The 10,691-nt window shown below is 46.6% G+C and overlaps 1 protein-coding gene and 1 pseudogene across 1 annotated transcript; both read left to right on the top strand.

Moving 5' to 3' along the window:
* The first annotated feature begins 258 nt into the window (after positions 1–258).
* LOC119308390 (cysteine protease XCP1-like) lies at positions 259–7,252 on the top strand. The gene is made up of 3 exons (XM_037584514.1): positions 259–403; positions 5,509–6,612; positions 6,843–7,252. The coding sequence occupies exons 2-3, from the start codon at positions 5,701–5,703 to the stop codon at positions 7,062–7,064; spliced, it is 1,134 nt and encodes a 377-aa protein (XP_037440411.1). The 5' UTR covers positions 259–403; positions 5,509–5,700; the 3' UTR covers positions 7,065–7,252.
* Positions 1,431–4,196, top strand: LOC119308389 (annotated as a pseudogene).
* Positions 7,253–10,691: the final 3,439 nt, after the last annotated feature.

The following is a 10,691-nucleotide window of genomic DNA, read 5'->3' as shown; positions in this document are numbered from 1 at the left end:
GGAGGAGCAGACCTGATTTTTGACTGAGAATATTGATAAACCCTTGGGGCCATCGCGTAGGAAGGACGGGCGGTGCGGATACGGCTTCCACCTCGATCCAACGGCTGAGAGGCGTCGCGCGCGCCTCCTCCTGCGTTTAGAGTTCGGGAAAGAACCGTCCCTTTGCTTGTTCATACCCCTCCTCCCGCCGGCCGGCTTGACCGACCAACGTCGCCGTGCGCCTGCGGCGGCACGTTGCGCTGGTCCTTACCAGATACAAGAGTTCCCCTGACCACCGAGACATGGCCGCTCTCTTCCTCCGCCCTTCTCACGCAAGAGCGCGGTACAGGGGACAGTGGTGGATGGAGCTCGTTTCGGCCATCCTGCACGCGTCCTGCTCGATGAATTGACTACGAGGGTTAAGGTCCCTCTCTTTTCTTTCTCTCGTTTTTCTTGCAACGTCTCTCGTCATGAATTATGTCATCAATTAGACTAATGGGCACCATATGATCACGTGCCACAAAACATCGCAGAAGATTATCATTGGGAAAGAAGAACCAACTTCTTGCTTTGTGTTACAGTATATAAAATAGCCAAATATAAGTGTCTACAGATCAAACATGAACTTTATTACGAGAGCGTTGCTTCATTGTACTTCTAGCTTCATCAGCCGAATGGAGGATCTGGACAATCAATTTCATAGCTGATGATTTGCTTTTATTCTCCTCCGGTCTTATAAGCATGACATAAACTAACATGATCAACATTCTTATTCTTGTACGGGCAGTCGAATTGTATGCCACCATATGCCTCTAACTAATTTATCGTACTCTCTAGATTGTGTGCGTTGGGTATCGTTTGCATGACAAACTTAATTGAACCCTCGCTAGCTTGTTAGGTGCTTATTTAGAAACTCGTTTTATTAGTTTAGCTGCAGAAAAGTTGTTTTGACCGAATATTGATAAACCAAATCGAGCCCTCTATTGGGCATATTGGACCCCCAACGTGGCATTAGTCAACTGCCTCCATTCCTGGAAGCTGCAGATTCTATTATGTGGGCTAGAGCGTGGGCATCAGTTCCCTGAAAGTGACCATCCAGGCCTGATGCATGGTCAGTTCCTTTGAATGTTCAAATGCAGATAAGTCAAAGTCACCATCGAAGCATCAATCAGCCAGCTGTAATGGATACGCGGGAACCCGCCTTCATTGGTGATTTTGACGCTGGCATAGTGTTTTGATTATCTGGTCAAATGTGTCACTCTCTACCAGGGCTAGCTCCGGTGCGTGCAAGTCTGACTTGGACTGCCTGTGAGGCTGTGAGGCAAAGGCACTGGCATGATTACAGCCCTGGAACTTTTAGATGTTTAAGGAGTTGAAACCCTGTAGCAGCATGAATTTCACTTTGGATTGATATTTTCCTTTTAGGATTGAGACAGAAACTCACCTTAAATAGACGAGTGGTACTTGTTCAGGCCGTCAGTTGGGGCTCCTACCTCTGCAACCATGGTTCCTGCTCTTCCAACACACCTTGCCACTGTCTCCCTTCTCTCCTTTTTCACGTTAGTCTCGAGCGCTGCGAATCGAGACATACTGCGACCGGGAACCTCCCTCGCCGTTGAAGCCTACCAAAGTGAAATCCTGCAATCACCGGATGGCAGCTTCTCCTGTGGCTTCTACGGCGTCTATGACAACGCCTTCACCTTCTCAATATGGTACTCCAAGGCAGCCAACAAGACCGTCGTCTGGAGTGCGAACCGCGACCGCCCCGTCCACTCCAGGAGGTCAGCCCTGACCTTGCACAAGGATGGCAACATGGTCCTCACAGATTACGATGACGCGGTTGTGTGGCAAGCTGATGATGATGGAAACTCCCACAGAAATGTTCAGCATGTTCAGCTGCTGGACACTGGGAATCTCGTAATGAAGAACACCAGTGGTACGATAATATGGCAAAGTTTCGATTCACCGACAGACACGCTCCTACCAGCCCAGTGCATCACGGCTGCGACAAAGTTGGTCCCAACAACCCAGTCGCGTGCTCCTGGTAACTACATCTTCCGTTTCAATGATATATCAGTGCTGTCACTTATATATGATGTTCCCGAGGTTTCGGATATATACTGGCCAAACCCTGATAACAGTGTGTACGAAAATAACAGAAGCCGGTATAACAGTACTAGATTGGCAATTCTAGACAATAATGGGATCCTTGCATCTAGTGATTTTGCTGATGGAGTGCTACTTAAGGCCTCTGATGCAGCGCCAGGGATTAGGAGAAGGCTAACTCTTGACCCTGATGGTAATCTCCGGCTGTACAGCCTGAACGACTCAGATGGGGTGTGGTCAGTTTCAATGGTAGCAATCTCCCAACCTTGTACTATCCATGGTATATGCGGTCAGAATGGAATCTGTCATTACTCGCCTGAACCAACGTGTTCATGCCCACCGGGTTATGTGATGACCAACCCGGGTAACTGGACCCAAGGCTGCACGGCTAGTTTCAACATACCATGTCATGATCAGGAACCTATGAAGTTTGTGAAACTCCCGCACACGGATTTCTGGGGATCTGATCAGAAGCGCCTTCTGGGAGTTTCCTTTGAGACTTGTAGGAACAGTTGCATCAGTGACTGCACCTGCAAAGGCTTTCAATACCAGCAAGGTGCAGGGTCATGCTACCCGAAAGCTCTTCTTTTCAATGGAAAGAGCTGCGCGACACCCAGCGTGTGAACAATATATCTCAAACTTCCTGCCAGGTTGAATGTTTCAGATACACCTATTCCTCAGTCCAATGTATTGGATCCTGCGCCTCCTCGTCTCGACTGCAATCAGATGAGCAGAGGAATCAGATATCCATTTCCAGATTTGCACAAAACTGGAGATGAAGAATTAAATTGGTTGTACTTCTACAGTTTCATAGTTGCAATTTTTGTTTTTGAGGTTTCTTTCATAACATTCGCATGGTTCTTTGTCTTGAGAAGAGAGATGAGGCCATCAGAAATGTGGGCTGCTGAGGAAGGTTACAGGATGATGACTAGCCATTTTCGAAGATACAGTTACAGAGAGCTTGTTGAGGCAACAAGAAAGTTCAGAGTTGAGCTAGGAAGGGGAAGCTCAGGCACTGTGTATAAAGGTGTCCTAGAAGATGAAAGGCCAGTGGCTGTGAAGAAGCTGGAAAATGTAAGTCGAGGCAAGGAAGAGTTTCAAGCTGAGCTGAGCGTAATTGGGAGGATCTACCACATGAATTTGGCCAGAATATGGGGGTTTTGCTCAGAAGGATCACACAGGCTGTTGGTTTGTGAGTACGTGGAGAACGGATCCCTGGCAAACATTTTGTTCAATGACCAAAAAACTGTCGTGTTGGACTGGAAGCAAAGGTTTAATATCGCATTGGGTGTCGCGAAAGGATTGGCCTATCTTCACCATGAGTGCTTAGAATGGGTCATCCATTGTGATGTGAAACCTGAGAATATATTGTTGGACACAAACTTTGAGCCTAAGATCACTGACTTTGGGTTGGCAAAGTTGCTAAACAGAGGCGGAGCCACACAGAACTTGTCGCAGGTGCGAGGAACGATAGGTTACATAGCTCCTGAGTGGGTTTCAAGCCTCCCAATCACGGCGAAAGTCGATGTTTATAGTTACGGAGTTGTTTTGCTTGAGCTTTTATCTGGGACAAGAGTTTCAGAGATGGCTGTAGGTTCAGGTGCAGAGGTGCATAGCATGCTGCAGAAGCTTGTCAGGGTGCTTGCTGATAAACTGGGAGGACATGAAGAATCATCGATTAATGAATTTGTTGACCCTGAATTGGGTGGACGATTCAGCTATGTCCAAGCAAGAACAATGATCAAGTTGGCTGTTTCCTGCTTGCAGGAAGATAGAAACAAGAGGCCAACCATGGAATCTGTAGTCCAGACACTCCTGCCGTTTGACGAAGCTAGTAGTTAGTGCTTGGACTACCATTGTTTGTGGAATGTATGAATAAGGTGAAGGGTACTTGATTGCAATGTCAAGGATGTATAATAGTTGCCAGGTGCCACTGTGATGCATTTGAACATTGGATAGATGGGATCCAACCGTCTAGGTCATAGTGGTGAAACTGACATGTTTTTCGTGCTAATTTCGAGTTTGCAGATATCATGTTAATACAAAAGTTTGACATAGTTTGGAACAATGTCCTTGCTAAAAGATACACTTGTGATGTTTATGCTTCTTTCTGTTTACTCTGCTCCCATCTTTGCTGGTGATGCCTGATTTTCAATGTAGTTTAATGTGAACCACCAAATCATGTGCTCTTTTTTGTTGTTGAGGGATACCGTATAACTTTGCATTAGTTTTGGTGACCCCCATGTATCCACATATTTACTTTCAGTCCTAGACAAGTCCTCAACTCCTAGAAGTCATTGAGGTACAAGATGCTGAAGGTTGTCAGCGGGATGTAGTGTGGGAAGAATACTGATATAGATCAGCATCCCAGTATGATCGCTGGAGTTTGCCACAGACACTCTTACCATACACTAGCAAAATATCCGTGTGTTGATACGGGCAAAAAGTAAGAAATGCCTAAGTGCACTGCCGTTCAGATTTCTGGTCCTTCAAGATCATAGGTTGTTTGCTCACCTTAAGATTTTGGCACACTAAAATTCAAACATAGTTTGAAGTTTAAGTTACACTTCATCACAATCAAAACTAATACATTACGTAATGGTCCATCAGGCGATCTCAAAAGAAATGTAATCTGGCTGAACCAATGACATAACATACAGATAAAGTTGTAACATGATCACACATGAGCAACAAGAACGTAGTCACACTACAAATCCATATTGAAATTCATATTCATACAATCACTCCACCAATTCATGAAGATCCGGCACCCAAGCGTATCATCAGCGGATCCACAAGAAAAGTTATACATAGTATAGATGACGTGATGGATAACCAAGGGTATAGATATACACATGTTGAACTGCTTGACAGCAAACTAATACCAGCAGAAGATCAGTTTATGCCTTTTCCTGAATGTTTATACAACATTGTGCATCAAAGAAATATGTTCCTGCAAAGCTAAAAGCAACCAACAAAAGAATTACCTTGCATGCATTAGCTTGCTTTGGCTTTTTATGTGGTCTAAAAAGAGAAATGAGTATGTCACAAAATGATGTCGCTGTATGCACATGACACAGTATGATGACCAGATGCCCCTCTTTTACTCCAAGTAGCAAGTGTAGTCACGAGGAGATAACATTTCCTTACTTTCTTTCAGAAGGTACATATTTTTTAAGCAAAGGCACATGACTACTTTTCTGAAGCAATCTGGTGAACACATGGTAGAAAACATTGTACGTTACTATTTTCAGCTTGCTGAGACAAGAAACATTTCCATGGAAAAGACTCATGACAACCTCTTCACACTGATAGTTCACCCATCAGGTTGCATACACGTTCTTCTTCTTTAGGTATATGCACTAAGATTTTGCTTTCAGTGAGGTCCAGAAGCACTAAGATTTCCTCCAAACTTTTTTGCAGGCACCACAAACAGAAAGAGGTGCTCACTCTGAACCTAGCGTACATGCTTGGAAGCGAAGTCTCGCCGTCAGAATCAAAGCTTAAAGCCTTGGCATGATCCAGAAAAATACTCAATGGTGCATCTTATCTTTTCTCCGTTTGACTTTGCTTTGAAGCAATTCAATGGCATGCCCAAACTGAGACTACAAATACATGCATCCTATCCTCCATCCTGCAACCAACCGACCGCCAACACTTCCATTCCAGGCATCAACCATGGCTTCTCCTCGGCATTTGCTGAAGCTTTCGGGTGCTCTTCTCCTCCTCTGTGTCGGCGTGTGTGTGGCTCGCAACAGTGACTTCTCCATTGTCGGCTACTCGGAGGAGGACCTGTCGTCCAACGACAGACTTGTCGAGCTGTTTGAGAAGTGGCTGGCCAAGCACCAGAAGGCGTACGCGAGCTTCGAGGAGAAGCTGCACAAGTTTGAGGTGTTCAAGGACAACCTGAAGCACATCGACAAGATCAACCGGGAAGTGACCAGCTACTGGCTCGGCCTCAACGAGTTTGCCGACCTCACCAACGACGAGTTCAAGGCCGCCTACCTCGGCCTCAATGCTGCTCCGGCTCGTCGGGGCAGCAGCCGGAGCTTCAGGTACGAGGACGTGAGCGCCAGCGACCTGCCCAAGTCTGTGGACTGGAGGAAGAAGGGCGCGGTGACAGAGGTGAAGAACCAGGGGCAGTGCGGCAGCTGCTGGGCCTTCTCGACGGTCGCGGCGGTGGAAGGGATCAACGCCATCGTGACAGGCAACCTGACCGCGCTGTCGGAGCAGGAGCTGATCGACTGCAGTGTCGATGGCAACAGCGGCTGCAATGGCGGCTTGATGGACTACGCCTTCTCCTACATCGCATCCAGTGGCGGGCTGCACACCGAGGAGGCGTACCCCTACCTCATGGAAGAAGGCAGCTGCGGCGACGGTAAGAAGGCAGAGTCCGAGGCAGTGACGATCAGCGGCTTCGAGGACGTGCCCGCCAATGACGGGCAGGCGCTGATCAAGGCTCTCGCTCACCAGCCCGTCTCCGTCGCCATCGAGGCCTCCGGCAGGCACTTCCAGTTCTACAGCGGGGTAAGCATATCATCTTTCTTTTTCTTTCGAAAATGGGAGTGCTCCGGCCTAGAGGATGCACACAGCCATCCAACGTGTCACTCTTTCTAGCAACGGAAAACACCATCCAACGTGTCACTGCCATGTGGCCTGCCGTGTGGCCCCACATCACATGTTGTCACCTCACGTTGGATTTCAATCTTTGAAAAGAAGTTGGGATATGAAACCATTTCCTTTCTTGGTTGTTGCAGGGGGTTTTCGATGGTCCTTGCGGCGCGCAGCTAGATCACGGCGTGGCGGCGGTCGGGTACGGGTCGGACAAGGGGAAGGGCCACGACTACATCATCGTGAGGAACTCGTGGGGTGCGGACTGGGGCGAGAAGGGTTACATCAGGATGAAGAGGGGCACCAGCAACGGCGAGGGCCTCTGCGGCATCAACAAGATGGCCTCCTACCCAACCAAGGACAAGTGATGTTCCAGCCTCAGATGCTGCATCCACAGGATTGAAGATTTGAACCATCCTTGAGAGTCCTTGTTCCCGATCTTTGCATTTCCATGCTTTTTCTTTCATGGTTTTTCTTTTCTTTTTCAATGGTTCCTTTCGGTTAAAACGACGAACATGGACTGAAATAATAAAATTTGTTTCCAAATTTCTATTGAGATTGCTGCGTTTGTCTTGTCCTTCCAAACATGTTGAGTATGTCTGAAGAAAACTTCAGACGTAAGTGTGCGTGTGAGCACTGAACTGAAACCGAAGTCATTTTGTAACATGTATTTTTGAAAGGACACTGGGACCAATTGTCTAATGTTCTCGAAAATAAATAAGGTGGTCTAGAAACTTCGGTTGGAATATTGCAACAACAGCATGTCAGTCCATACCTACCGTACTGTTCTATCTGCACTCACAGTTAAATTAAGCATAAATATCGGTCTTCCGGCTGGCACTGAACTGAAACCCCAAGTCATTGTTCAACGATACTATTTCCTCCTGCACTGTGGCTTGCATGCATCGTCGTGTGGTCCAACATATCGGCGATTTCCTTTTTCTTCGAAAAGGAATATCGGCGATTAGGTAGGTGCTAATGCTATTGCAAGTGGAGTCCAACCCCCACACCTCGCCCTGATCCTCCCAACAACTCTGTATGCACCCACAAATTACAACAAAGATTTATGTATGATCAATCGTCCACTTTATCATTTGACCACGAGAAATCCGTTTTTGAATATAATTAAAAACAATTCAATGAATGAAGATTTTCCTATCTTCCTCTCGGGAAAACTTTGTTTTTGCCGCTCGAACTTTTGACAATTTTGCTTATGCCACTCCAGAATTTGACTTTTCACTTTTGTCACTCTTAGCTTTTGATAATAATCACAATTGTCATTCCATGACAAAAGCAAAATTTCCAGAATTGCAATTATGATACATTGTCAAAAGCTAAGACTAGCAAAAGTGAAATTAAACATTATTGCTATTGTCACGGAATGACATTTGTGATGTATTGTCAAAATCTAAGTGTAGGAAAAGTGAGATGTCAAATTCTAGAATAGCATAACTAAAGCGAACAAAAACTAGAGTGGCGAAAACAAAGTTTTCCTCTCATGTGAGACTAAAACAGACAACCTTCAAAAATGATAGCGGACATGAAACTTCTTAAGTATTTCCACTGGAAAAAAAACAATTTTAAAAGCAACTATACATCCATTAGAATAAAATCAAAGGCAGTAAATTAAATCATCAATGGTTTGACAACGTGTAAGCTACCATAGAATCATGAAGAATTCGATATCCAACTATAGGTGCAAACAATACTAACCCCTCATCACTGACCGGTCAGCGTGCACTGGTCAAAGGTGAGGCTCATCATTGACCGACCATGAAATTCGCATCAGCGATATGTCGGTGAAGCCTTGACTAGATAGTTATCACAGATGGGCTAATATATACTTCTTCCCTTTCAAAATAGATGACCCTTGTATTCGGAGGGAATAGAAAATAAGCGATGAGTCAAGGTGTCAGCCATGGTATTTCACTGAGAGGTGACCTGTCAGTGGTGTAGGTACTTTCACGGACCTTTATTTTTGTAGTCGGTCCATGATGACTCTCCCGTCAAAATGCTGGATTGTCTTCTATTATCTTTGACTATGTCTTTAAGAAAAAGGGTTTTTCCCCGCTTTATATTATAAAGCAACGAACCAAGCATCCAACATAACAGTACAAAGTACAATCAAGTCAAAGTCACGCTGGGGGCACAGCAAGACAAGCCCCAAACAAAGCTAAAAAGAAGCTAATCCGGCTCGGGAGGTTGTGGTGGTGGTGGTGGTGGCGGAGGAGGCGCAAATGCCGACGCCGAAGAACGAAGACCAGCTATGATGAAGTCGATGGCGTCCCGATCTCTCCGCTTGTTAAGCGGTCTGCAAAGCTGTAAGAAGCCACACATTTTGTAGATCGCATCAGTCACACGGCAAGAAATCACGCGTTCAATGACTAGTTTATTACAGTTACACCAGAGGGTCCATGCTTGGGTACCCAAAGCCACCCACATGGGGGGCGGCTAGGACCAGGGAGCCTAAGAACCTCCCCAAATAAGTCTGGGAGGTTGTCGTGGCACCAATTGCCACCAACCACCTCCCGAAAGCAGCTCCATAGGAACTGCGCCGCAGGGCACCGGAAGAAGATGTGGTTGCAATCTTCTGGTACCAAACAAATGGGGCAGAGGCCACCCCCGGGGCCATTACGTTTGCGGACCTCCGTACCCGAAGGTAGGTGGCCGCGAACCCATTGCCAGAGGAATACGTGGATTTTCAAGGGGAGTTTGATTTCCCAAAGCACCGATAGTTCCACCGGGCCAGGCGTGGGGATAATCGCCTGATATAAGGATCTAGTCGAGAATCTGCCACTTGACTCGAGATGCCAAGATAGTGAATTAGGTTCCAGGGAGGGAGGGTGGATGGCAATACACGCAAGCAATTCATCCCATTGCGCAAGTTCCACCACCCCGAAGGTACGGCGGAAGGCAATAGCGCCCAGGTCAGCTAAGGCCACAGCCACAGAGAGCTGTGGGCGGATGCAGATCGCGAACAGCGCATGAAAGCGCTCCGCAAAGGGACGGGACTCTGTCCATCGATCTAGCCAGAACAGGGTGTCGGATCCGGTACCTACTTTAATGGAGGTCCCAATGCACAAAACCGGCATCAGACGGATCACCGATTGCCAGAACTGGGACCCGCCAGTCCTAGGAACGAATGCGAGTGGCTGCCCGCGAAGGTACTTCGCGCGGATAATCTCAAGCCACAGGCCGCCCTCAACGGTCTGAATCCGCCAAAGCCATTTGGAGAGGAGGGCAATATTCATCCGCCTGGACGAAATAACCCAAAGGCCTCCTTGGTCTTTAGGTTTACAGATCTCAGACCACTTTACTATGTCTTTTTCTAGCCTGTCATGATGATTCACGTGTGTGTGTGTCTATAGTCTACACACACACAGACACACCACAACACATCAAGTGTATCCTTCGCGTGCCTGTGAGCTGCATGTCTCTTGGTAGTTGCGGCTCGTTAGTTTTGTGTACTCTTAGACCGAAAGGCTTCTCTGGAGCCTCCCGGTCCACCCTTACGTGTAAATTTGATCAATGCATTATGTCGAAAACACAAATTGCATGTGCTCAAATGTTGGAAGGGTTTCTTCAAGTCACTGATATGTCCATTTTGCATCATGTTTACCTACTGTTATTTATGTTGTTTTATTGCATAATAATGCTTTTTGGAGTAAATCTAATGCCTTTTCTCTCATAATATGTAAGGTACACACAAAAGAGGAGAATTCTGGCAGCTGGAAATCTGGACCTGAAAAAGCTATGCCAAGCTACCTATTCTTCACAACTCCAAATAAGCTAAAACTTCACTAGGATTTTTTTTGGAATAAATAAGAAATACTGGAGCAAATAAGTACCGGAGGGGGCCACCCTGATGAGCACAAGACACCAGGGCACGCCTGGGCCCCCAGGCGCGCCCTTGTGGGTTGTGCTCATCCAGGCCCACCTCCGGTGCCCCTCTTCTGGTACATAAGTCATTTTGACCTAGAAAAATAAGGAGAGGA

This window comes from Triticum dicoccoides, chromosome 5B, assembly GCF_002162155.2.
Source record: "Triticum dicoccoides isolate Atlit2015 ecotype Zavitan chromosome 5B, WEW_v2.0, whole genome shotgun sequence".
NCBI lineage: Eukaryota > Viridiplantae > Streptophyta > Magnoliopsida > Poales > Poaceae > Triticum > Triticum dicoccoides.
The sequence above is the reverse complement of the archived record's forward strand: the minus strand, read 5'-3'. Positions and strand labels throughout refer to the sequence as shown.